The sequence below is a fragment of the Rhipicephalus microplus genome, unplaced genomic scaffold (assembly GCF_043290135.1).
Source record: "Rhipicephalus microplus isolate Deutch F79 unplaced genomic scaffold, USDA_Rmic scaffold_18, whole genome shotgun sequence".
Classification (NCBI taxonomy): domain Eukaryota; kingdom Metazoa; phylum Arthropoda; class Arachnida; order Ixodida; family Ixodidae; genus Rhipicephalus; species Rhipicephalus microplus.
This window is the reverse complement of record NW_027464591.1, coordinates 3677439-3704860: the sequence shown is the minus strand read 5'-3', so window position 1 is coordinate 3704860 and position 27422 is coordinate 3677439. Positions and strand designations below refer to the sequence as shown.

The window sequence follows — 27422 nt, the reverse complement described above, 5'->3', positions numbered from 1 at the left end:
AGGCCACGTCTCCCACTCATCGTAGCGTCACACACACACACACATATATATATATATATATATATATATATATATATATATATATATATATATATATATATATATATATATATATATATATATGTATGTATATATATATTTATATATATATATATATATATATATATATATATATATATATATATATATATATATATATATAAATATACGCACGACATCGCCGACGCCGGTGGCATAATGCAGCCGAGAGTGTCCATATAATTGCTATCGCATTAAAAAGAAAGAGAAAAAAGAGAGAAAGGAAGCCTTCGAAAGAAAAAACATGAATATAGAGAGTTGTGAAGAGAATAAAGGCATGAAAGGTTAAAAGAAAACCAAAAGAAAACATAGACGAGCACATATATAAAGTGATAAAAGAGATAGGAGAGAGAGGGAGAAAGCAATAAAAAGATGAAGGTGAGAAGAGTGATCAAGGGAATAAATATGTAAAATGATAGAAAGACAGCGTAAGACGTAAAACGAGATAGAAATATAAAGACATATGAAGAAGAATTGAAGAAAAAACATACAACAAAACACGCAGTGAACAGAAGAAATAATTAATGATACATGAATAAAGAGAGACAAAGGAGCAGAAGGAGATACAAAATAAAGAGAAAGGGAGAGATGCAGAAACTCACAAGAAAATACACAGAAATACAGTGAGCAGAAAAGAAAGATAAAGAAAAATAAGAGAACGAGGAAAGAGGAAAATGAGCAGATAGAATGAGAGAAGAAAACGGAAATAAATGTAGAAAGAACAAGCATGAGAAATAAATAGAAATAAGATGACAAGGAACAGATACCAAAAAATTGGCAGATCCCAAGTATAGCAGAAATCTATAATATGCGAAGCACGAATGAGGAAGGTTGATAATGGAATGGAATGAAAAAACTTTATTTCAGTCCTGCAGGACGCGCTTAGCGCGTAGCGGGCGTCTCCCACGTAGGGACCGACAGGGAGTACATGGCGGCCGCTCCGTGGGCCTGCTGGACGGCCCATTGCTGGTCGGCGAGAAGTGAGCTCCTGAGGAACCTCTCCCACTTGCTTGAAGTAGAGTCGGGAGGGGTTGTTCTACACTCCCAGAGCATGTGTTCGAGTGTCACTGTGTCTCCACATGATGGACATGTGTCGCTGGGGTATGCATCGGGATAATAAACGTGAAGCGTGGCAAGGTTTGGGTACGTGTGTGTCTGTAATGGGCGAAGGGTTAATGCCTATGGTCGGTTAGGTTTCGGATGTGGGGGTGGAAAAATGCGGCGTTCCAAGTAAAAGTGCTTTGTGATTTCATTGTACGTAATTGGTGCATCCCGATTGGTATCCAACCCAGCAAGATGAGGTTGCCCTGTGGCAGTGCGGTCGGTAAGTGCGCGCGCTGCATCATGGGCGATCTCGTTGAGGTTGGATAGGGCACCCGGCACCTGACCGAGATGGGCGCGGAACCAGATGACAGTGTGGTGCTTCAGGGCACTCGGGTCCGCATTGCGTAGGATACGTAACGCCTGGTCGGAGATGACTCCGCGTTCGAAGGCTTTGATGGCCGGCCTGGAGTCGCTGTAGATGAATTCCCGTTTGCTGTCGAGCATAGCTATAGCTATAGCTACTTGCTCCGCCACTTCGGGTTTTCGGGTGAGGATTGTGGCTGAGTTAAAAGTCTGCTGCGCGGATGATACCGCGACCGCGGCGAAGGCTTGGTTGTTGCGATAGCAAGCGGCGTCCACGAACGAGACGTTGTCCGCTTCCATGTCTATGCGCTTGAGAATGGTGGTCGCCCACGCAAGACGCCTGCCTCTGTTGTATTCGGGGTGTACATTTCGTGGTATGGGAGCGATCGTGATAAGGTCGTGGATTTCACGGGGAATTAGAGTCAACTCTGGGGGGTCCCTGGCCCTCGAGGAGAAGAAGCCGAGCTCGCGCAGAATATGGCGGCCCGCCTTGGTGATGGTGAGTCGGGTCAATTGCACGCGTTCCTGAGCTTCGACGATCTCTTCTAGCGTGTTATGTACGCCAAGCTCGAGGAGTTTGTACGTTGGAGTGGTGATAGGGAGGCCAAGGGCTCGTTTGACCACCTTGCGAATAAGCGCATTGAGTTGATCGCGCTCAGCACGTAGCCACTTGTGTATAGCGGCAAAGTAGGTAAAATGGCACAAAACAAACGCGTGTACAAGACGCAGCAGGTTGTCTTCTTTGAGGCCATGGTGCCTGTTGGCTACTCTACGTACGAGTCGTATGGTATTCTCAGTCTTAGTCCTGAGCTTGTGTACTGTTTGGGTGTTGGTTCCGCGGGACTCGATGATCATGCCGAGGACCTTGATGGTGTCTACCCTGGGTATAGTACGACCATCTCTGGTGTGGAGGGTGATATTGCGTTCCGCCGGAGGTTTCCACCATTTGGGCTTGGCACCCCGGCGTTTAGGCAAATATATCAACAGCTCCGACTTCGCAGGTGAGCACCTGAGGCCGGTGTGGTCGCGGTAAGGCTCGGTGGTGTCGATAGCCTCTTGCAGGGCGGACTCAATGAAGCCATCCGACCCTGTGGAGCACCATATGGTTACTTCATCCGCATAGATAGTGTGATTTAGCCCGTCGATTTTCGAAAGTCGTTCGGGAAGCCCAATTATCACGAGGTTGAAGAACCTGGGTGAGAGGACGGATCCCTGAGGAGTGCCCCGCTGTCCGAGCTCCACTTCTTCCGACACTAGGTCTCCTACGCGGAGGACGGCTCTGCGTCGAGTGAGAAAAGAGCGGATAAAGTAGTAAAATCGATGACCTAGGCCGAGGGCTGCGATCGCTTTCAAGATTGACGAGTGCGTTATTGTATCGAAGGCCTTTTTTAGATCGAGACCGAGTATTGCACGAGTGTCCCGAGTGTTTCCGCCATCTAGAATTTGATGCTTTAGGAGTAACATGGCGTCTTGAGTGGATAACCCTGGTCGGAAGCCAATCATGTGGTGCGGGATGCAGCCGTTATCTTCGAGGTATCGACCAACCCTGTTGAGGACGACGTGCTCAGCCACTTTGCCGACGCACGACGTGAGAGATATTGGGCGTAGGTTATCTAGGCTCGGCGCCTTTCCCGGTTTGGGTATGAGAACCGTGTGAGCTAGTTTCCAAGCATCGGGTATCTCACCCTTTTACCATATCTCGTTGATAGGTCACTTGAAAATCAACACAAAGCTACGAGGCGGATGTAAATTATGCCGTATATGGCTTCCGTATCATGATTATCATGTTTGGGCGTGTCATATAGCTTCGTGGTCTATTCACGTCGTGTGATAACAAATTTGGTAGATGTTGAACTATCGAAACGGCCGCGAGTGCGCCATGAGCGTAGCATACAGTCATGTTTTACATGACACGCCTTCCATGATTATCATCTTTGGACGTGTCGTTGACCTTCGCCGTCCATTCGCGTGACATAATACGAAATTTGGTATATGTGAAGCTAGCGAAACGGCTGCAAGTGCATCATGAGCGTAGAATGTAGTCATGTTACATGACACGTATCTCATGATTATCATGTTTGAACCAGTCACATACTTTCGTCATCCATACGAAGTTCGCGAAGAAATGCATCAATTTAAAAAAGAATGAAGAATTAAAGCACCATCTGGTGTAAAACTGCTATAATATAACACACTAATCAAAACTAAACACGAATATGCATGTAACGTTTGGGATCCGTATACTAAAACTAATATCAATAACCTCGAGAGAGTGCAGCGAAAGACAATAATATTTATATTCAACAAATTCTGAAAAGAAAATTAACCCACCGAACTCAAGAAAGCTAACCATATTGAACTACTCAAGATCAAAAGACAGAAGCAGCGACCGGAATTTATTGAAGTACTTTGCACGAATAATTCACCAATAGACGCATCTCTATATCTATCGCCCCTATTAACCCTATCCACGCGTCACCGTATACAAGATGCCGTAACACCCTGCTTCGCAAGGACGAACCCATTTAAAAATTATTTTTCCTCCGTACAATAACCAAATGAAATAGTGAAATCGAATCGACACTATAATGCCGATGATTATTAATTTCTTTGTATAGCGTTTTGCCAGACATATCGACTCCATTATTATTGTTCTTATTTTGTTTGCCATTTTTTCAATATTGTGGGAATTTAGTATACCAATCCTCTTTATCTGTACATTATCATCATTATCATGTGTTGCCCATGCATCCTCATCGTTGTCACGTAGCATCATCATCTTTGTTCGTTCAGCTCAGCTGTCGGCTGCCGGTTCCTCGGGCCTTCCAAACCAAGACTTCATAATATGTTCACTGTTGTACCTTTTTATAGCCCTCTCTGCTTGGACTACGTGCGCGCAGTATTTGATAAATAATAAATATAATAAATTAATTAAAGGGACACACATAGCCTTTATCTATCTATCTATCAATTCATCCATCAATCCACCGATTGTAAAAATAGGCTTTGAAGTGGCTTTAATGCCCCCTTTAGAACATTTTGAAGTAGCGTAATTGTAGAAAGTTGTATTTTAAGATTGTTTGCAAAAAGTCCCTATTACGCCGAAGGGAGAAGCAATGAATGCGATAGAAATAACTTGGAATGTAACGCTGAGAATGGTTAGCAGATCAAAACGTGCAGCGCACTGCTCACGCACAAATGACGCACGAGAACAGCACACACAGGATGACAGCTAACTAACAACCTTTACAACTCGACGCTTAACGCGTTGTTTAAACAAAAACGACGCAATAAACGTAATCACAGGTACAGATATGAGTGCGAACTAACGAGCGCCCCAGTTGTTACATCGCTCAGTTTGAAAGGCGCGCTCTTTTCGCAAACGGGGCCTGCCCAGCGAGCGAAGTTGACCTTTTTGACCCAGGCAACGAACGCGATCCGGTGAAAGGCCAATGCACATGATTCTCCCCACCGAAGGATGAGTGCGAGCGAACAAGCATTTAACCCCCACCCCCATGCGTGGGGCAAAGTACACGGGGGAGATTAGCGTGCGTTGGCGCATCGCGACGAGCTGGGTGCTGAGCACGGGCAGCTTTTTTTCTTTCTTGAGTTTTCCTATATACTATACATATAAGGTGCTTGACGGCAGTGGTGGCTACTGTTAAAACCAGCCGAAACTGTCCCTATAATTGCTATCGCAATAATTATTTGTACCTACTCCTTTTTGGAAACTCCTAATATATACTCAGATATACTTGTCGATGTAAGCTGGTACAGCTCAACTGCAGTTGAAGAGATTGGAGTAATGGGTTTGCTTACAAAGAAGGAAGGGGCAGTGACTACATGTGTTTACACGAGTTTTTAAACCACCGGCCTTGGACTAACCCACAGTACCAGCTGGGTGCTCTCCTTTACTTTCACCGCTATCTACAAGCTCATGCAAAGGGCAACGGGTCTCAAGTGTTATCTGAATACTCGTGGGAGGATCGCAATCCCGCCAAGGGTAAGGCGATACCCAAGGCTGCGCGCAGCTTGTGCAGACTAACGAAATCACACAGGCGAGTCGCCCACGTGGAGAGCTTGAATCAACAAACAAGCGGGCAGAGATTTCGGTGAACCGGTGTCATTTTCGTGGTCACGCGGGATACAGACGCACCACAAGGGCGTAGCAACGACTGTGGTCTTATGATAGACAATGTCTGCCTATCGTGGAGAGGGGAGAGCGAACCAGATATGCTGGCTGGCTGCCACTCAGAAGGACATCGCAGGAATGGGCAAGCAGCAACACTGTCACATAGGCGGTTTGGTGCCTCGCGTCACACGACCAGAATGCAAAGGCAGATAGTGAAACACGACTGGGTGCTGCAGGGCTTGTTTGCGACAGAGTGACGGAGCTGCGGTCGTGGCGTGAGAAATTGTCGGAAAGGTGCACCTCGAGGGGACTTGCACTATATAGAATAAGCTCTGTGTCGGGACACTGAAGGTCAGCTTCGGGAATGCGTGGTGTGCGAGCACTATTACATCCGCGTCTGCGACGTGCTGCTTCAAGCAGTTCATGTAAGCGGGACGCTCTGGGCTTTTCGGATTACAGCATGGCGTACCAACACAAGAGCCTGTTGGAGCTGGTGCGGGCTCTGGGCGTGCTCAAGGTGTGCTCGTACGACTGGCTGGTGGACAATAGCCAATGGGTGAGCGTAACAACTATGACAGCTGCAAATGAATATACCTATAGCTGATGACAAGCTAGACGGATTTAATTGCTGACGGTCGTCACGTCCGCGATGCCCTCTCCTCGACGACCGCTAGCCGATCAGGGCGCCATTCGCGGACTTCTGTAACTTTCCCTCAATTTTTACTTTTCTCCATGTTTCTTTCATTTCCTTTTCAAACCTTCCTTTGTGAACGACTGCTGAGGTGTCGCACTTTGATGCAGACAGTTGCGGGGTCACTTTTCTCTTCATCTTCTCTTTTAGAAATACTACCCACCTCTCCCTCCACGACAAGCTAAAAATAAAAAAGTGTACCACTATCTATTAGCGTTATTTGCGTCCAAGTAGAGCATACCTTTGTTGAGACGCAATGATTAGGACAAACCAATACAAAATTCAACTCTTGTCCGTACGTACACATCATTATCTTTGCCGGTCATCATTCAATGGAGTTGAAGTTCTTGATTGTGCTGCGTTTGGCATGCTACAATGCGGCCTCTTGTATGCAGCCTACATTATTTCTTCGGCTGTCACCTTCTATAGAAGCAGCAGGTGTTGTATAGGGTTGCCCACTACAATGTGTTGGCACGTATCTTATAGCAGTATGTGAAACTAATTTTGGGATGCATTCGGAGACAGAAACGAGGGGTGCCAAAGACGTGAACGATGACTTGCAGGACTGGCTACGTTTTGTTATTTTGTAGATGTGTTTTGTTTTTTGTAAAACACAATGAGCATGATTTATAATCAGTGATAAATTCGCGAATAGGCAAACAGTACACCACTCAAGTGGAGGCGCACACACAGATAGAGCTCCTACCCGTGACACGGCGTTGATAGAGAAGGGGTTCACAGAAGCCGACAAGTTCAGCTCACGGTCAGCAACGACCGGGAATAGTAACGAATCACATTAGGGAGAAGCCGGGCCAGAATTACTGGCTATATTTCTCGGCATTAATACGAGTCACTGCCCTCTGCCCAGGTGTGTTTCTGGTGGGTATCATGCGAACATACTTTGGATGGATGGATGGATGGATGGATGGATGGATGGATGGATGGATGGATGGATGGATGGATGGATGGATGGATGGATGGATGGATGGATGGACGGATGGATGGATGGATGGATGGATGGATGGATGGATGGATGGATGGATGGATGGATGGATGGATGGATGAATGGATGGATGGATGGATGGATGGATGGATGGATGGATGGATGGATGGATGGATGGATGGATGGATGGATGGATGGATGGATGGATGGATGGATGGATGGATGGTGTGAGACACATTTTACCAAAACCGCGCAGCTCCTGACCATGGGTGAGCGGGTTCTGGGCCGCCATCTCCTGGGTGCCTTGGTGGGCCCCACTTTCTACCGGCAGTTCGTGGGCGGAGCCACACCGCAGGAGATGCACATCTGCGTGGATAGACTGGCCGCTGCTCGAGTGCGCACCATGGTGGCCTGCTCTCTCGAAGAGGAGGAGGACGGCGCTACGAGGAGAGGGGCCGCTTCGGCATCGCTGAGGTAGCGATGTCACCACACATAATTCCTAGCTCACCTTCTTCAGGACTTCTCATATCTCCCAGTGCTACAGCTATGAGAGTCGACGTAGTATGTCGAGCACAACGCTTTTTACTGAGACACAAAGCGCATGTTTCGGAACGGACTCTCTATAAAAATGATAAGACAAACCGAAAATGAAACAGATGGGGCTTTAGCTAAGTCCGCCCATTAGCGAAACAATGAATACCCCAGGTATTAGGTAAACGGGATCAGATGGTATGCCATGGGTATTTGCCGAGAAAATCGAACCGTCCTTATTTTAAATAATTTGTAGCTTTCTTGTGATTTGCAAACAACATATACGGCACGTTGCTACAGCGCATGCGTGGGCTTTATTCACGCAGGCGCATGGAGATGTACAGGCGCAACGGTGAGAAAGTCCTATCGTGCCTACGCATGACGTCGCAGTTGCACTCAGAGTCACCTATGATGCAGGTCAAGATGAGTGGACTGCTGCCACCCAAATTATTGGTATGCATCCTGACGTGTTCAACGTGGTTCGAGGTATTGGACGTCGGCGGATATTTCACAGCTTAAATGTACTCGTAATTCATCAAGGCATGAGGACGACGCGATAGATGCAAGGATTTCATGAGGCTGCTTGTATAACCGAGACACGCGTTTCATACCTCAAACAATTTGTCGAACTACTTTAAATAGCATGGTCATGAATCTTGAATATCGTCCGACGAAACTTGAAGCTCGTCCTTCAAGGAACACGAACCAGGATTCTGATGTGCGAAAAACCTGAATCCGCGTATTTGTGGGGTACACTAACGTAAATATAGGGGGGTGGGGAGGTTTTACACTCTTCCGCCTAAATCTATTATTTTTGCATTTTGCGAGCGCACACACATACAAATGCACACAATAACATGAATAAAATTAATTGACTCCCCCCCCCCCTAAATAAAAGAAAAATATTCATGGCTAGACCCTTTGGATGGGCGTAGCCATAATAACTGGGTTTGCGGCTTGAGGTGGTCTTGCGGCTTCACTGGTTTGTGGCTTCGCGTGGGCGCATAATTTAGCGGTGGAGCCTTCTCGTTTTTTTTTTCTTGCGTGTATGGGACTGATTAAGAAAGCTCCAAAAGGTGGGAATCTACGTGTTCTCACATATGCACAAGGTAAATTTTTCCCCTTCTTTGTAACTTTCACAACTACTAAGCCTAATAAAATAACTCAGACCGAGTCACTTATTGAAGTATTTGCATGTAGTGCCACACAGAGAACGTGGTAAGCTGGGTGTGCTGTCGAAGAAAATATATTTCATAAGACATAAATAAATATGTACACTGAGAAGTTGACAAGTGACTGGACGAGTCGGTGCATGATAAAATGATATTGCTTTAGCGCAGCTCAGTTTGAGCGTGAAGGAAAGATACTATACAGTCAAGAAGGGAGAAAAACAGACGGCAATGTGAGCGTGACAGTATGACGACCCTGGGAAGGCCTGCGTATATCATACTCACTAAAAATTTAAAAAATAACAGCCATTACATTTTTGTACGTCGTGTTTTGCCGCGCATAGGACTCTCTTCAAAGTGACACGTTAGCTCTCTTCCAGGTGTCATGACTCTACATCGGGAGCATAATAATAATCTCCAAAGAGAGTTCACGGGTGCTTTTATGGACACTCAAGTCCAAGAGAGGACAGAAAGAGTAAAAAAAAAGGAGTCACTAACAAAAACAGCCAAATAACATTTTTTTTCATAGAATGTAGTGATCGGGGTAATTATGTTCTCCTCGTTCGATGCAGGTGCACCTGACACACATCTTCGATTCTGCGGAGAAACCAGAGCTTATCGTCGGTTGCCTCGGAGACGCGACTCGCAGTGAAAGTTACAGGGTAAGCATGACGAAATAACAAGCAAGAACTGAATTTTTGTTTTCAATAGAAGCGTACCGACTCGCCAAGTCTGCCTCTCTGTTTAAGAAGCGATAGCAAACGAAATTTTTGCGCGCACAGGTGAGCGAGAAGAACTTTGGAGACTGAGTGGAATATGAACCTAACGGCGCAGTAAACGAATCAAAATTCGAATACATTTTTTGAACGGTTTGGAATAAAACGTTCGGCAGATCCCACGTATTTTGTGAATTCAATCTACTTTATGCGAAGCGTGCGGAGGGGATGATCACGTCGTAAATTTTTATTGATCGACACGTTATGAAATGACGCTAAATATACGTACCACACACACATACACACACACACACACACACACACATATATATATATATATATATTGCCACAGGCATGGAACGAGGTTTAGCGCTGCCAATGCGAGTATGTGCCACGGTGTGAAAGAAGAAGAGGACGGTTGGTGGGCTCGTGCTGTAACGTTCGGTTCAGCTCGACGTCCAGTGCTGCTCCTGTGAACAGACGTTGTGGTCGTTCTGTGATCACGTGACATTTTCTGGTGGAGGTGCTGGGTAGTGTTGTATGCACTGCAATCAGCAGCAAAGTCCCGACACTAGTCGCGACTTGGAAGAACCAGCTGACCTACAGCGTAGTAGGCGACAACTAGGCCTACCTCCTGAATTCGGACCATTTCCACAGCTCGGCAGTACTATGGCTAGTGCGGGAACGCAAACCCAAGAAACATCAACGCTGCCTCCTCCGTGGTTCTTCAACGTCCCGCGAACTCCGAAGCCGTTCCACGGTGACCCTTAGGAGGACGTCGACGACTGGCTTGACAACTAACACCGTTGCGGCAGCGTCAACGAGTGGAACGAGCAGCGCAAGCTTTGCTATGTATACTTTTATCTGGAGGACTCTGCGCGCACTTGGTTCGAAAACCATGAAGCCACTATGACAACCTGGCCAGAGTTTTGCAACCAGTTGCGAAATACCTTCCGAAGCTCTGACCGAAAGGAGCAAGCGGAACGGCTCCTCAATTCCCGAAACCAGCGTCCGAGCGAGAGTGTTGCAATGTTCGTTGAGGACATGTCGCGGCTGTTCAGGTGAGCCGACTCTTCAATGACGGAAGAGAAGAAGGTGCGCCTCCTAATGCGGGGAGTGAAAGAGCAGCTGTTCGCGGGACTAGTGCGGAACTTTCCCAGCACTGTAGAGGATTTCCTCCGCGAAGCCACGACAATGGAGAGAATGCTAAGGCAGCGTTCGTACCAGTATGAGCGTCCTGGCAGTCTTTCGTCAGTGTCGTCGGCCCTGCCAACACCTGACGTCACGACTGTAAAAGACCTGACGGAGCTCGTGCACAGTATTGTGCGCGAGGAGCTGCAAAAGCTGCACGTGGTGTCTTCTCCGCCCCATGTTGCTGCTCTAACGAATGTCGTTCGTGAAGAGGTCCGGCAGCTGGTGCACCCCATGACGACTCTGCGTGCAGCCGAAGTCCAACCCATGACGGCCCCGCGTCCAGCCGAAGCTCCGCTATTAACGTACGCGGAAGCACTACGTACTCCTGCACCGGCTGTTGGCTATCCGTCCCGTCAATCCACCCTGCAGACGGCACCGTCGTTCTACTAGGGACCACCACAGTACGGCAACCCACCCCTTACACAGAAATCCAGTGTATGGCGTGCTCCCGACAACCGGCCTCTATGTTATCACTGTGGTGAACCAGGTCACATCTACCGTGAGTGCGCCTACAGGCACATGGGTCTTCCTGGCTTTCGTCCGGATGCTCGTCGACCCAGAGATGGTGAGCCGCCCCGTGCTATCGCCGAATACTTGGCAAGCCAACGATCCTCAACCCTTCCGTGTCGCCAATCCCGCTCATCATCTCCACGGCGTTCCACGTCACCTGGCCAACAATCGACCTTTGCGGACGTTCTTGCAGGAAGATCGCCTAGATCCACAAGCCTGCGCCGGGGAAACTAAGAACAGCCACCTCTGGGGGTGAGGCCGCTGTTGATCGACCGTTACAAGACCCTCCCCCGATTCGCCTGCCGACATCTGACGACATTCTTTCCCCGACGTGTGCCATCGACGACAAACGGGTCTCTGCTCGTATCTCTGTCCTTGTCGACAACCACCCGCTGACCGCTCTGGTAGATACGGGTGCCGATTATTCTGTTATAAGCGCTGACCTCGCTGCACAGCTAAGAAAGGTAACGACACCTTGGCGACATGGAACCAACCTCCGGACTGCGGGAGGTCACCTATTGACACCGCTAGGAATGTGCAGTGCCCACCTCCGAATTCGTGAGTCGACGTACATTGTTTCCTTCGTTGTATTGCGCGAATGCTCCCAAAACCTGATTCTCGGAATGTGTTTTCTCCGCGTGCATGAAGCCATTATTAACCTTCGCGACCTGCTCATAACGTTATCTAACGACCATACAGCCCTACGAAAGGATGCAGTTGCGCCGACCACAACACTTCGAATTGCTGACGACACCGTCGCACTGCCACCGCGAGGCAGTATGTTGGTAACTGTGGAGAGCGACTTTGACAACAAGAGTAATGGCATCGTGGAAACTAAACTCTCGGTGCTCTTGGCTCGGCAGATTTGTGTCGCGCGTGCTATCGTCAAACTGAAATATCGGAGGACTCAGCTTCTGATCACGAATTTTGGCGGCCAGTACCAACACTTGGCAAAGCGAACAGCAATCGCGAACTTTGAAGCCATCGATGACGAAGAATGTTCCACTATCGCTCCGATTGCCACTGCTGCCGAAGGTGACACTGCATTAGCCAGTACAGTTGACGTGAATTGCGAGCTATCCTCTGCGAAGCAGCAGCAGATACGCATGATTTTACGTACGTATAGTGACTACTTTGCGTCCATTTCCAAAATCAAGCAAACCCCAACCGTGAAGCACTGCATTTTAACGCACTCTACCGAACGGCCTGTACGACAGCACGCCTACCGCGTGTCGCAAAAAGAACAAGAGGCAATACGTTTTCAAGTTAAACAGATGCTCGACGAGGACGTCATCCAACCCTCGAACAGTCCATGGGCGTCACCCGTCGTACTTGTTAAAAAGAAAGATTACCGAGCATCGATTACCGGAAGCTCAACAAAGTGAGGGAGAGATACGTCTACCCTCTACCACCCATAGATGACTCACTGGATTGACTTCGACATGCCAGATATTTTTCATCAATGGATTTACGCAGCGGCTACTCGCAGATCGAGGTCGATAAACGCGACAGGGAAAAAACAGCGTTCATAACTCCCGATGGCCTTTACGAATTCAAAGTGTTACCGTTTGGATTGTGCTCTGCACCGGAAACGTTCCAAAGGATGATGGACACCATCCTGTCCAGTCTGAAGTGGGAATCCTGCCTCGTGTATTTAGACGACTTCGTTGTTTTTTCCAAAACATTTGAGCAACATTTAGAACGACTTCAGTCCGTCTTCCTCGCTATTCGATCCGCAGGCCTATCGCTAAAACCGGAGAAGTGTCATTTTGGCTACGAAGAACTAAAGCTCCTCGGCCACCTTATCAGTCACGATGGCATTAGACCAGACCCTGAAAAGACCATGGCTTTTGCTGCATTTCCTCCACCTTCGAACAAACGGGATTTGCGCCGGTTTTTGGGTCTCTGCGCCTACTAACGGCGCTTTGTTCAGAGCTTTGCCAACATCGCTGAACCCCTTACCCGTTTAACGAAGGAGGATACTCCTTTTGTGTGGGGTCAAGAGCAGAGAGCCGCTTTTTCCCAGCTTCAGCAGTGCCTTCAGAGTGAACCCTTACTAGGGCACTTTGATGAAGATGCCACCACCGAACTTCACACTGACGCAAGCAACATCGGTCTTGGTGCAGTACTCGTCCAGTGGCCAGACGGCGCTGAACGTTCCATCGCTTATGCTAGCCGCATTTTGTCATTTGCGAAAACTAACTACTCGACCACAGAGAAAGAATGTCTTGCTGTTATTTGGGTGATAACAAAATTCCGACCGTATCTGTATGGCCGTCCATTCAGAGTAGTTATGGACCATCATGCCCTCTGTTGGCTGGCCAATCTCAAGGACCCTTCAGGGCGCCTCGCGAGGTGGAGCTTACGCCTTGAGGAATTTGAGGTTACAGTCTTCTACAGGTCAGGCCGCAGGCACACTGATGCTGATTGCCTTTCGCGCGCACCCCTCGCGACGACATCGAGGGACGATGATACCGATGGCCATTTTCTTTGTGCAGTCAGTGAATCTGACTTGGCCCAACAACAGTGGAATGATTCAGAGATCCAACAACTTATCAAATACCTTCAAGGTCGCAGCTCGAGTCCACCATCAGCATTCGCACGTTCAGGGTCATTTTGTCTCCGCAACGACATCGTCTACAAAAAGAACTTCGAGCCTTATGCGACTGAGTACCTCCTCGTCGTTCCACCAGGGCTACGTGCTGACATTTTATCTGCCTGCCACGACGAGCCTTCCTCCAGCCACCTAGGATTCGCACGTACCCTTGCCCGGATTCGGACTCGCTACTACTGGCCAAAGCTCACCCAGGATGTCAAGCATTACGTTAAAACGTGCAATCATTGCCAGCGCCGTAAAGCACCACCTGTGCGCCCTCCTGGTTTATTGCAGCCTGTTGCACCCCCGTCACAACCGTTTGAACGAGTGGGCATGGACTTGCTTGGGCCATTCCCGAAGTCGCATGATGGCAACCGCTGGATCGTAGTCGCTACTGACTATTTAACGAGGTACTGCAAAACGAAAGCCCTACAACGAGGCACCACCAATGAGGTTGCGTATTTTTTCATCAACAACACCGTCCTCCGCCATGGAGCGCCAACAGTTCTTATCACTGACCGTGGAACAGCCTTTACAGCCCAATTGATGCAAGACGTCACGAGACTTAGTGGAACAGCTCATCGCAAAACAACCGCATACCATCCACAAACCAACGGTCTGACGGAGAGATTAAACAAGACGCTCGCTGACATGCTATCTATGTACGTCGACCGTGATCACAAAACCTGGGATGCAATTTTGTCATACGTAACGTTCGCTTACAACACTGCGGTTCAAGAGACTACAGGTTTCACTCCCTTCCGGTTGCTTTACAGCCGAGAAGCAATTACGATGCTTGATGCCATGCTGCTGCCTGACACGACCGATATTACTACTGATACGAACGAATTTATCCGGATCGCCGACGCGGCCCGCCAGCTTGCACTCGAGCGGATCCGAAAACAACAACGAATCGACTCGCAGAGGTACAACTCCCGTCATTGCCATGTCATTTACCAACCCGGTGACCTGGTCTGGCTGTGGATCCCCGTTCGCAAAAGGGGCTACTCGGGAAAGTTACTTCGCCGCTACTTCGGTCCCTATAGAGTACTACGGCGCCTCACAGATGTCAACTACGAAATTCTGCTTGAAGACACAGCTCAGCGATCTCGATGTTGCCAGCAGGCCGACATTGTTCATGTGTTACGGATGAAGCCACACTACCCCCGAGCCACCTGACACTGCTTCATCATGCGTCTTTGTGCATGTACGCGACTACTTTAACTTTTAATCGGCATTGGTCATCGGGGTGGTGCTTTTTTTTCGAAGGGGGGGAGGTAATGCCACAGGCATGGAACGAGGTTTAGCCATGCCAATGCGAGTATATGTGCCATGGTGTGAAAGAAGAAGAGGACGGTTGGGGGGCTCGTGCTCTAACGTTCGGTTCGGCTCGACGTCCAGTGCTGCTCCTGTGAACAGACGTTGACGTCGTTCTGTGATCACGTGACAATATATATATATATATATATATATATATATGTGTGTGTGTGTGTGTATGTGTGTGTGTGTGTGTGTTTGTGTGTTGAACATATGTTGTTGAACAGCTGCAGATTTAACCAGTTGTTGTTTGCACTTTGCGCAACGATGTCAACACAAACATGAGTATTAGGAACAACAGAAACGATAAGCTGATATGAAGCACTGCTGTTCGCGAGGATGGTAGCCCTCGGCGCTGCTAGATAAATCAACTTCAGTGGATGGCACCTAACTACATTTGACGTTAACCCGACGTGACGGCTGTATAAATAATGTTTTTATAATTGAATATGCAGCACTCTAACCCCTATTGACGTTTCACAAACTTGAGAAATTGTGATGTGGGGTTTAACGTCCCAAAACCACCATATGATAATGAGAGACGCCGTAGTGGAGGGCTCCGGAAATTTCGATCACCTGGGGTTCTTTAACATGCACCCAAATATGAGCACACGGGCCTACAGCATGTCCGCCTCCATCGGAAATGCAGCCGCCGCAGCCGGGATTCGATCCCGCGACCTGCGGGTCAGCAGCCGAGTACCTTAGCAAGTAGACCACCGCGGCGAGGCGTTTCACAAACGTCAGGATCTATTCGAAAAGTATTGCCAAGAGCTGGTGTAGCTCTATAGCATTGACAGTTGGGCGAGTTGGTGTTGGTTCATAGTCATGAACTGCGCATGAAAAACACACGGAACACAGATCTGCGGTATAGCATACTTAATTGCCACGCAGAATTCTGAGGTTCAATTGGTGCTGGGACCTTGAAATTTCTTTGCATTCGTCGGGTCAACGACGCCGATGCCAACTTTCTCTTAACGCTCACCCGTTAAAATGACTCATGCGTGTTATCGCCGTTCCTGGGTAGATACAAAATGTCAATCACCTGTGACACATACCCACATATTAGCGGCACATACCCGACCGCGTGTGTGTGCCACTGTCTGGTGGAAAGTGACGACGTAGGTGATGGGATTGTGACATTACTAACGCAATAGCGCTAAAGAGCTCGTTTCGAAGAAATTCCGGCGTCGGCATCGTTGGTTGTGAGCGAAAAATCGAGAACGATGCAAACTAAATAAGCAAATGATAAAAAACTCAGGTACAAAGTGGGGACCAAACCAGGGTTGCTTGAATGGAAGTGGAGATCGAACCGGGATCGTTTGCAAGGCAAGCGAATGTTCTACCACACGGCCACGCGTCTGCCTGGGAAAACAGTGAAAAGAATTTCGCCTGCGTGTAAATGCACTGAAAGTAGCTTTCATGCTTCACAAACACACGCGTCCAGTATACATGCTTTACAATGCGACATGAAATATAGCAGTAATAATGCGTGCTACAAGCGTCGATTGCCAACGGCCGTCAGAACATGTGATTTTCATGATGGCTCCGCTGTTGAAAGCCGGTACCCCACTACAAAAGGCACACATCTACGCCGGTCTATCTACACAAATATATCAACACCGATCTCTATAGCATATTCGCCTCCATCGAAAGTGTGGCCGTCGGGGCCGGTATTCAATTCCACGACCTTCGGGCGAGCAGCCGAGCACAATAACCGCCACTTTGAAAACAGTACCTTCATTCGCGTGCGTTGAAGCTCAACACCTCAGTTGCTACAGGCAACTACGGTGGACATGCGTTCATATATCCAGGTGACAAGGAACGACAACGACCTCCATTTGAGATCAAATACTCATATCAGAAACGCCTGATCACCAACAAGCCCTTGAGTGAGTGAGTGAGTGAGTGAGTGAGAGAATGAGTGAGTGAGTGAGTGAGTGAGTGAGTGGGGGAGTGAGTGGGGGAGTGAAACAACTTTATCAGGTTCCCAACAGACGCGAGCAAACTCACTGTCACCTGGCTAGGCCCACTCAGGGACGATCAGGTTCGAGTTACTATATATGTAGCATACACAGTAACTCCTGATCAGGTTAAACCTGCAGACCCTTGCACGGATCCTGCATGAATTATTTGAAAACAGCGCACTCAAATAGCACGTTACGGGCGCATATATTCGAGGGCATCATTTTTGTGCCCGGCCAGCATCGGGTTTTTCGCGCACGCCAACGCCAGTACCGGAATCTGACTTACATCAAGCTTCGCTTGAAAAAAGACAACAGGCCTCTCTACCCAGTTGGTTGATCGAACTGTGTGACATGTTCTTCCCAACTATCGACTCTTGCGATAGCGTACACACATCACGCAGTTGCGCACGCACCCTCGAGAGAAGCGGTGATATGATAACACCAGAGTCATATGTCACTACACCCGGTGAGTTATCGGAAAAGGAGTGAATCGGTGTTCCTTTTATGTCGCTATAGAGAAGTGACAGTATTGTGTTAAATGCGACTCTGCGGAAATGCCTTTCGACCTCGTCGGCATCGGTTACCATGAGCGCTCAATTCCTTGATTGTGTACGTTAAAGAGAGAGGTGCTCTTATAAGCAACAGATGGAAGCCGAAGTTGTTTTTCTCAATTATCGAAGTGTCACGCGGAAGGAAAATGTTTATTGTTTCACGGAGGCTGTTGTACAAGAAAACTTGAGATCTAAATCAAATCAAACAAAAAAGAGTGTTTATTTAAAACTAGGAGCAACAGCCCAGATGACGTGTAACTGGTGCAAGAAGACGAGAACTGACTTTATTTCAGAAAAGGAGTAAACGAGAATTCAAGAGATGTCTGCTAGTTTTTACTAGTAAACAGTACAAGACAGACGTGTAGCACGGTCACGAAACTTGCATGAGCAAGCACTTGTTAATGTCGGGAACTGCGTCGTCCTCCGTAAAAATCGTGCGATTTGCACAGGCTCGTATGGCTTCATTGAGTACGCCCTGCAGGAGGCCATCGAAACCGCCGAGTCCTACATCGAATGCACCGGTCTCAAGTGCTCCCCCGCAAAGTCGGAGCTCTTGATATATTTGACCAAACGCAGGGATGCCAAACCCAAAGGGTGGAAACCCCCGGCCAAACGCAACACCATCCTGCACACCAGAGAGGGTCGTACTGTACCCAGGGTAGACACCATCAAGGCCCTGGGAATGAGTCGTAGAGTTCCCAGGGTCAGCACCATCAAGGTCCTGGGAAGGAGTCGTACAGTTCCCAGGGTCAACACCATCAAGGACTTGGGAATCACTATCCAGTCCCACGGAACCAACATCCAAACAGCACAGAAGCTCAGGACTACGACTGAGAACACCATACGACTCGTACGTAGAGTGTGCAACCGGCACCACGGCCTCAAAGAAGACAACCTGCTCCATCTCGTACACGCGTTTGTTTTGTGCCACTTTGCCTACGTCACTGCCTTGCATTAATGGCTATGTGTCAAGCATGATCAACTCAATGACCTCATTCGAAAGGTAGTGAAACGAGGCCTCGGCCTCTTTATCACCACTACGACGCAGAAGCTCCTAGAGCTTGACGTACACACCACGCTAGAAGAGATCGCCGAAGCTCAGGAACGCGTGCAATTGACCCGACTAACGACCATCAAGGCGGGCCGCCATGTTCTGTGTGAGCTCGGCTTCTCATTCTTGACGACCAGGGATCCTCCAGAGTTGATACTGAATCCCCGTGAAATCCGCGACCTTATCACGATCACTCCCATACCACGAAATGTACACCCCGAATACAACCGAGGCAGGCGCCTTACGAGGGCGACCACCGTTCCCAAGCGCATAGACATAAAAGTGGACAACGTCTCGTTCGTGGACGCCACTGCCTATCGCAACGACAGAGCCTGCGCTGCGGTCGCGGTCTCATCCGCGCAGCGAATTCTTCCCTCCGCCACGATCCTCACCCGAAACCCTGAAGTAGCGGCGCAAGTAGCTATAGCCATATATATGTGCTCGACAGAAAACGGGAAGTCATATACAGCTACTCCAGAGTGGTCGTCACAGCATATGAACGCGGCGTCATCTCCGACCAGGCGTTACGCATCCTCCGCAGCGCGAACCGGAGTACCCCGAAGAACCACACTGTCACCTGGTTCCCCGCCCATCTCGGCCGGGTTCCGGGTGCCCCGTCACACCTCAACGAGATCGTCCGTGATGCAGCGCGCGCACTTACCGACCACGCTGCCACAGGGCGATTCCGTCTCGCTGAGTTAGAGACCATTCGGGATGAACCCATTACGCACAACGACATCACATAACACTGGACGCCGCATTTTTCCGCCCCCACAACCCAAACTTGGCAGACTGCAGGCGCTAACCTTACGCTTAGTACAAAGTTACACGTACTCAAACCTTACCAAGCTGTACGTTTATCTCGATGCGTATCCCCGCGACACTTGCCCCTTGTGTGTATGCACAGTGACACTCACACACATGCTGTAGGAGTGTAGGAATGCTCATCCCGACAAACGAGTGGGAGATGTCCCTCAGAACGTCCCTTCTCGCCGATAAGCAGGCCCACGAAGCGGCCACCAGGCACTCCCTGTCCGTCCCTACGTGGGAGACGCCCGGTACGCGCTAAGCACGTCCTGCAGGACAAAAACATAGTTTTTTCATTCCATTTCATTTAGATAAATTGTATGGCCTGTGAACCTTCCTGTGAGAACCAAGTGCCCGAGGTATATCTAATGTTGTGCACGATGCAGGAATACTCCGACTTACGGCTGGAGAGCAGTGATCAGAACTTCGTCAAGCTGGCCCTGAGGAAACTTCGCAGCGTGTGCCAGGTAAGCGCAATAATCATCATTAACGAGCTGAGCAGACTTAACCCGGAGGGACAGTTGCTCGCGATCACCCACTCATACTGTTCGGTAGAATATACGTATACGATGACTATTGAACTACCGCTTTTACTCACATACTAGAAACATTTGTTAACACCGACTAATGGTGATTAGTGTTAACCAAACAATGGCTACTGTAGGGTGGTGTTGGCTAAATTGCAGTTAACGTTTGTTGAACGTGACTATCCCATCGCCAACGTGGGCTTGTGGTGGTGAAATATTGGCAGCTGTCTAGCTAAACGAGGGCTTCATATTGTGACAAATATAAGACATACCTATATTGACTACGACCTGATTAACGTCGGCTAATATACTTGCTATTATCTGTCATAACGGCAACAGTTCCAAACTCGTAGGCGCCTGCACCAAAATTTGTATGAAGCAGCAAGCTTGTCGTCACACGTCAGTAGAACTTGAGTTTTTGGTTGCCGCGAAGAGTACATTTTGGGTTGTAGCGAAGGGCATCGAGGAATAAGCCGCATCAGAACGCATTCTACACAACGCGCATAGTGCGTGGCCTTCTGTCACGGAAGCGAGAAACATGAACGCCCGGCTGCCTTACGTGATGCGTCATGCGTTGCACTTTCAATTGCAGACGGCCAAGGAAGCTGGAATTACAATCCTGGTGGACGCGGAGTACTCAAACATGAACGGGGGCATCGAACTTCTGGGTCTCGCCCTGATGGCTGCCTTCAACGAGCGCACGCCGCTCGTGTGGAACACGTACCAGTGCTACCTAACGGTAATGAAGCACAGCTACTCCATGGAGTATTGTTGCCTCTGTAAACAAGCAAGATGCATCCTCGGAGCTTGCAGATGTGCCCTAAACTTTATTTTGTTTTGTTCGACACGTCGGGGTGCCGAATCTCAGTGATTGAGCATTCTGTTGAAACGAAAGACGCACGTAGTACTTTTTTGTGCATTTCCATACTTGTAAAATGAGCATTGCTGCGTATTTTGCTGAAGCCTGTTTAAGGTGTCTTACGGCAGGTGTTTATAAGAATCTTTTCGCAGCAGTTTGGCTCAGATACTGGTGAACTGTTCAATATGTTCTAAATGCTATCCGATGAAAGTCACAGCCCCCTCGAGATCCGCTTCTATCACTATTAAGTAATGTAACACTCGGTAAGACTACGTTAATGTCGCTTGAAAATGCAGCCAAACACTTGTATGGGGAAAAGGAAGCGTTCTCGCGGGAGTTACGCATTAGCACTTGAAGAGAAACGTGGGGGAGTTGGACTATGATAACGATCGGAGGACATAGCAGGATCGTAAGGAGTGCTATCCAGATATAGGAGGAGAACACTGCTTTGACGGCGCAGGACGCACCCGACAAGGTGTCACGACACCTGCGCCTGGCGGATCGCATGGGCTGCTCGTTCGGCGTTAAGCTGGTGCGTGGGGCCTACATGGACGGCGAGCGCAGAAAGGCCAGAGAGCACGGCGATCCCGACAATGTCTGCAGCAGCTATCAAAAAACGAACGAGAACTACGACAGGTACGCGTAGATCCTTGCCGCCGCTCAATATTTGTATGAAGTGCCGAGACAATGATAGAAATGTCATTTCTTATCTGCGTGGGCAAATCCTTGGATCCGCACAGTGGATCGTTGTCAAAGCAGACCGCATTAAGCAAAGGTTACGATCATGTAATGTGTAATTATATAAAGAAAGACTTGCAACATGTTCAGCTCATACAGTTCGAGCAGAACTCCAAGGAAAATTCTGCATCACTGTTCCGAATGACGTTATTTGGTCGAAGTACAATAGTTGCCTTTAAAGTTTCGTGTTAAAGTGGTATGCGGAAAATGACTGACGTGTATTTAAAATTCACTAAGGTTGAGCATTGGGCTAGTTGGTACGACGTAATTTCAACGTTTAACAGTGAATGCAACGAGAGTGAACAAAGACTGGCGCTTTGGGTGTCTGATCTTTGTTCGTCCTCGTATGCGTTGTGAGACGTTGAAATTATGTGTACTTAATCTTACTTTCATCTTGCGCATCGCACCCCGATTCTCGACTGATTTGTGTTCGCAACAACTAAATCGGCCACTTGAAGAAGGAGAAGATCCCATTAAAAAAATGACTTTCACAGAGACGCCATACTGAGGCTCCACGTTAGGCTGTGTTGTCTCCCTCGCGTTTACAAAACAAGCCATTCCTTTCCCCGAGGCATCACTGAAGAAAAACACGAGCAGGTGCTGCGGGGCTCCACTTTTGGTCCTGTTCAAGGCGCGCGCGTATATGGTGTACCTAAAATAGGTTACAGTAGAAGGTTTTGTTGCATCAGCGAGCACAGGGTTTCCCTTCAGGAAGAGGGGATGAAGGCTCGTCGTTCTTGCGTACCCCCTCCCCCTTTAGGTGACTAGGGGGGCGCCCTCCCCCTGCTCTTCCTACCGTGTGCACGCCTGTGGTTTCACGTGTCAAACTCATCATATGAACAGTCATGAAACGCGTGGCCGTATGGAAGTTTTGGCTTAATATTGATGACTTCAGTTTCTTTAAGGTCCACGTCTTGCATGGTAGACGAGAGTCTCTGCATTTCCTTTTCATATGAATGCAGCTACCAGTTACGAAATATAACCGGAGACCTCGAAAGGACATATTTATCCGCTAAGATACCGCGTCGGGCTGTAGTGGAATGATTCTATAGATGACAGTTTGATTGCAAGAAAAACGGTCAGGTTGGCCCTGTCCACACATTCTAAAGTTCGCGACTTTCTCCGCCATTTGTTTGAATTCTTGAAGGTTTACACCTGTGTAAAGTGCAGAGTATTAAGCAAACGTCATTTATTGAAGAACATGACACATGGGCTAGAAATAATTGGCGCATTTCGTAGACGTTGCACCGAATTTTTAAGTTTCATCATTTATTCTCCATGTTCTATTTTCTCGCTATCTTGCTTTCCGGTAAATCATGTTCTGTTTTTAATATCGCTTAAGTACAGCCACGTTATAGGGAACAGACAGTGTTTTCGATGTTCCTGCGTTTATGCTCTTCTCTTTTCAGGGTGCTGTGCTACCTTCTCGAACACATCTATCGGTCTGAGAAGGAGTGCCGTCTGGTGGTAGCGACGCACAATGAGCACAGTATACGCACTGCAACCACACGGTATGATGCGTTCGCAGATGTGCGTGTAATAGTAGAAACGGTATGTTTATGGCGGGATACCTTGGCAAGGGTGACCGGGTTCAGCTAGTGAAGGGCTCCACCGTCCTGTGCGGCTCATTGGATTCAGTCGAGTCCAGCAACTTGGTTCTTCCGACCCTTCATAGGCACTGAACATGAGCAGCAAGAACACTTTTTGCTCGACAACCATAGTCCATTGTAACTCGAGTATCGATTATTCAATTTATGCTTGCTCTATTAGGTTATACACTAAACAATCACCACACACACACACACACACACACACACACACACACACACACACACACTCGTGTGTGTGTGTGTGTGTGTGTGTGTGTGTGTGTGTGTGTGTGTGTGTGTGTGTGTGTGTGTGTGCGTGTGTGTGTGTGTGTGTGTGTGTGTGTGTGTGTGTGTGTGTGTGTGTGTGTCCATGCCCCCTTCTCCTCCCTTCAGTTTATTTGAGATAATTTATAGGAAGTACATATTGTTACGCGTCCCTTAATATACGTAGGCATCTGAATGGTCGTTTAATGTACGTGGCATATAACAATCTAATCTTACCCAGCATTACCTCCTCTTTCTTATTCGCTCATTTTTTTCTTTGTTCCAATCTTTGCTGTCTATGTTGTAAGCATGAGCCTGGAATGCATCGCTACTTATATTCAGGATCTTTAAATATGCCACATATGCAGCCATACAACTTTAAGACACTAGCAATGAGCTGTAGTATGTTTTGTGTCGTAACTCCATTGCACTGAGGACCACAAGATGCCGAGTAGATGATCCAACGAAATTGCCGTAATATCGTGTTTTCGTTGACCATTTGTACCTCAAAAAATAGTTAATTGGTTTCGGTAGGCCCGTTGTGTTTTGATTGGCGTTGCCCCATCTTCCTAGAATGCAGGAGCTGGGCCTGGCTGTCAACGACAAAAGGATCAGCTTTGGACAGCTACTGGGAATGTACGACCACATCACTTTCCCGCTAGGTGAGTCGCCAGTCAATTCTCAAGTTAACGATTCTTTGTAAAACAAAGCAGTCAAAGCTTCGCCGCAAGGGCGAAGCAGTAAACGCGATAGCAATAAATAGAAGTGGGATACGAAATAAGGCTAGCTGCTAAACACATCTCTCGTCATCAAACCCGAGCTAACTAAACGAAATGAAGATGTAAGAAAACAGCATTCGCTGCAGTAATGAAAGGACGCGTATGCTGACCCTCAAGAACAACGCGGACAAAGCTTTGAGCCACCTGCTGATCGCTGTGGCAATAAGGTTATTGAAAGAAGTTAGAGGTTACCCGTATTTCATATACGCGTCATTTCTAAGGAAGATTTCAAACCAGGTTTCGATAAACATATTGGCAATGATTTCCAGGACGATTGAAATCCGTACGCCGTTTCTGACACATGGAGCGGACAAAACAGCGCCTTGGGACGGAGCAGAAAAAGAGGTGAAAAGAAGCACACCTACACAGGGTATGTGTGCTCCTTGTCGTTTCTGTCCCGTCTCGGCGCGCTGTTTTTTTTTCTACTGCCAAACGGCCCACCAACAATCAGTGTTCAAATATGGACGTTTTTGTTCTGTGGTCACGTTTCAACAGGAGGTGACCTCATCGGGTGCCGTATGAAAACAAAAAGTGTTTGAAGTCATCCATAACTTAAAAAGAAAATGAAACACAATATATGGGTGGAAGACAGTCATGCGTGGGCCGCAAATGGCCGCTATGCGAAGGGTCGGTGGGTTGCGTGTTTGAGGCACTTGATTTAGACGATCTCATCAAGTGCGACCAACATGAAACGTGTTCGACGATCCTGCTTAAAATTTGTGTTCCAGTTTAAAAGCACCCTGTTCTGATCGCACGCAGCCGCCCGGGGGTACAACGTGTACAAATCCATCCCGTACGGCCCGCTGACGGATCTGCTGCTGTACTTGGCGCGACGGGCCAGCGAGAACCGGTCCGTGCTGAGCAGCCCAGTCGTCGAGAGACGCATGCTGGCCTCTGAGATACGCCGCCGACTCACGGCGACCTGGAAGAGGCGCCTGGAACCGGCACACGACTGACTCGATCGCGCGTTGTATACGGGATGTCACACGACACGTGTCGAGAGAGATACGATGTCAGCGCGTTGCCCTCGACCACGAAAACGAGAACTCTCGGCTTACACAGCGCGACGCTTGATAGTTGTTTTCAGCTGCCCCGAGTGGCGGGATCAGTGCCGTGCTGTCTCTTCCTGCTGCTGCTATCTCTTCCTGCTCAAAATGAGGATAAACTGTGCTTGTTGGCGATTACAAAATGAGCCACAGTATCAGGGAAAGATGTAAGCGTGACGAGGTTATCACTTGTACAACAGGCGGCGTCAATGCTCAAGAATAGTGCATCTCTTCGTTAGAATGAGCATCATTCTTTATTTGGCTGCAGGTTTGAAAAATTCCTCGATCCTTCGTGCCTCTCCTCTAATTCTCTTAAAGTGTCACTAAAGAGGTAAACTATCTTTCTCGTATGAGTAAATTACTCTTTTGCCTCACCTACAACACCATGCTTGTCGCGAAAATACATTTGGTAAGTGGGAATACAACCAAAAAGAAACTGCTGGTGGCGATGCCATATTGAACTTCTCGCACCCAGCCCCGTGACGTCAAAGGTTTTGACGGTGTCTGCTAGGTTTTACGTGGCTCCTGCAGCCAATAGAAATGAAGTGCACTGTGCTCTGAGGGCGGCATAGGCCTATAACACCAAGTTTGAGAAAACATTGTGGAGCCACTTGTGTTGCAAAACTGGAAGAAATACACTTTCGAATCCGGGACGTCACGGGCGGAGACTTCAGCGTGAAATTCAAAAGAAAAAAAAAGCTAGGCCCCCAATTTTCTCCTTCATTAGTGCACCTTTGATGGCAAAATAATGACATCAGAAGCTTCTGAGCATAATTTATCAATCAGAACCATTTTGCTGCTTCCCTTAAACATCCCTTTCAGACAGTTGGCAGATCTCGTTCATGCCGAAGTACATTGTCGACGGCGAATGCAAAAAACGTTTTCCTGGAGCTTAACACTGGGCCGCGGTCAGTCTTTCCTTGACTTGCTTGTTCACGTAGGAGCGGAATGCCTACCTGGCGTTGACCTGCTTGTTAATATATATATATATATATAGCACCTCCACCAGTGTCGCGGTACAGCGCGACACTGGTGGAGGTGTCGGGTGGAATCGATTACCCACTGGGTGGAATCGATTACCGTCTTGAAGACCATTCTCAACAGAGGCCTGAAAATATGGCCCGATGGTGACGCATAACCTGCTTGTCATACACTTTAGCACAAACAGACTCAGTGCACACGTACCAAACGTCTACAAAACGAAAAACGCAGAAAATGTAAACGGGATGGCACGTAAGATGGACGCAGTGGCTACTGGCCTCTACAGTAATAAAGACTTCGTGGACGAGGCATGGCTGCGATCGTTCGTTACGCTTGAGTAACGCCAAGAGTTTTAACAAGACTTGATCAAGCCATCAATCATATGCTCAAAAAGCTGGACACGTTATTTTGCTCTTCGTTACCATCATCCCATGATCTTCGCAAAAGCGCGATTGTTCTCTGTATTGAAGCTGTTGAAACATCTGGGTTCTAAAATAGGAGACACCAGTCTAAAGTGTTTTCATTTCGTTATATCGTGACCATTACGATGGCTTGACTAAGGCGTCTCAAGCTCGCCTCCACCAGCGGGCGGCAGTAACGCAGATTGAACGCGAGACGTCACGCCTAGACTGAAAAAAAGGTACCGAAGCAAATTGTGTATGCGGGCGTCTTGTAACTTTTTGTCCCGTCTAGGCGCTTTGTTTCACATTCAGTATGTATACCAACTGGTCTCTCCGCAATCTTTCTTGCGAAATTCAATCTCGCACATGCCAAAACAATGGCGAAAGTAAAAGCGGAGGCAAAGGGGTGGGGGCAGATTTTATTGTCAGCAATCACGGCCATTTGAAGGACAGCCATTCCAAAATCTCATATGTGGGCCATTTCTGAAGAAGACTGGGCGCCAGCCTTCCAACATGTCGATACTGATCTCCAACCATGACTTTCAATCTTGACGTCGAATCAAAAATATTGTTTTTGTTTG

General features: G+C 48.1%; 1 protein-coding gene across 2 annotated transcripts; it reads left to right on the top strand.

Moving 5' to 3' along the window:
* Nucleotides 1-5765: 5765 nt before the first annotated feature.
* Nucleotides 5766-25800, top strand: LOC119178297 (hydroxyproline dehydrogenase). Of its 2 annotated transcripts, XM_037429490.2 has the most exons (10): nucleotides 5766-6173; nucleotides 7508-7725; nucleotides 8109-8235; nucleotides 9524-9613; nucleotides 20044-20124; nucleotides 20777-20923; nucleotides 21504-21679; nucleotides 23191-23292; nucleotides 24208-24296; nucleotides 25173-25800. In XM_037429490.2, the coding sequence occupies exons 1-10, from the start codon at nucleotides 5982-5984 to the stop codon at nucleotides 25367-25369; spliced, it is 1419 nt and encodes a 472-aa protein (XP_037285387.2). In that variant the 5' UTR covers nucleotides 5766-5981; the 3' UTR covers nucleotides 25370-25800. The 2 variants fall into 2 exon arrangements, with proteins under 2 accessions (XP_037285387.2, XP_075739616.1); XM_075883501.1 differs by lacking the exons at nucleotides 7508-7725; nucleotides 8109-8235 and having other exon boundaries at nucleotides 5767-6173.
* The last annotated feature ends 1622 nt before the right edge of the window (nucleotides 25801-27422 follow it).

Coding starts and splice junctions, on each gene's coding strand:
- LOC119178297 (XM_037429490.2), top strand. CDS start 5,982: ATGCGTGGTGTGCGAGCACTATTACATCCGCGTCTGCGACGTGCTGCT. Junction 20,924..21,503: donor CGTACCAGTGCTACCTAACG/GTAATGAAGCAC, acceptor TTGACGGCGCAG/GACGCACCCGACAAGGTGTC. Junction 23,293..24,207: donor ATACGCACTGCAACCACACG/GTATGATGCGTT, acceptor CCATCTTCCTAG/AATGCAGGAGCTGGGCCTGG.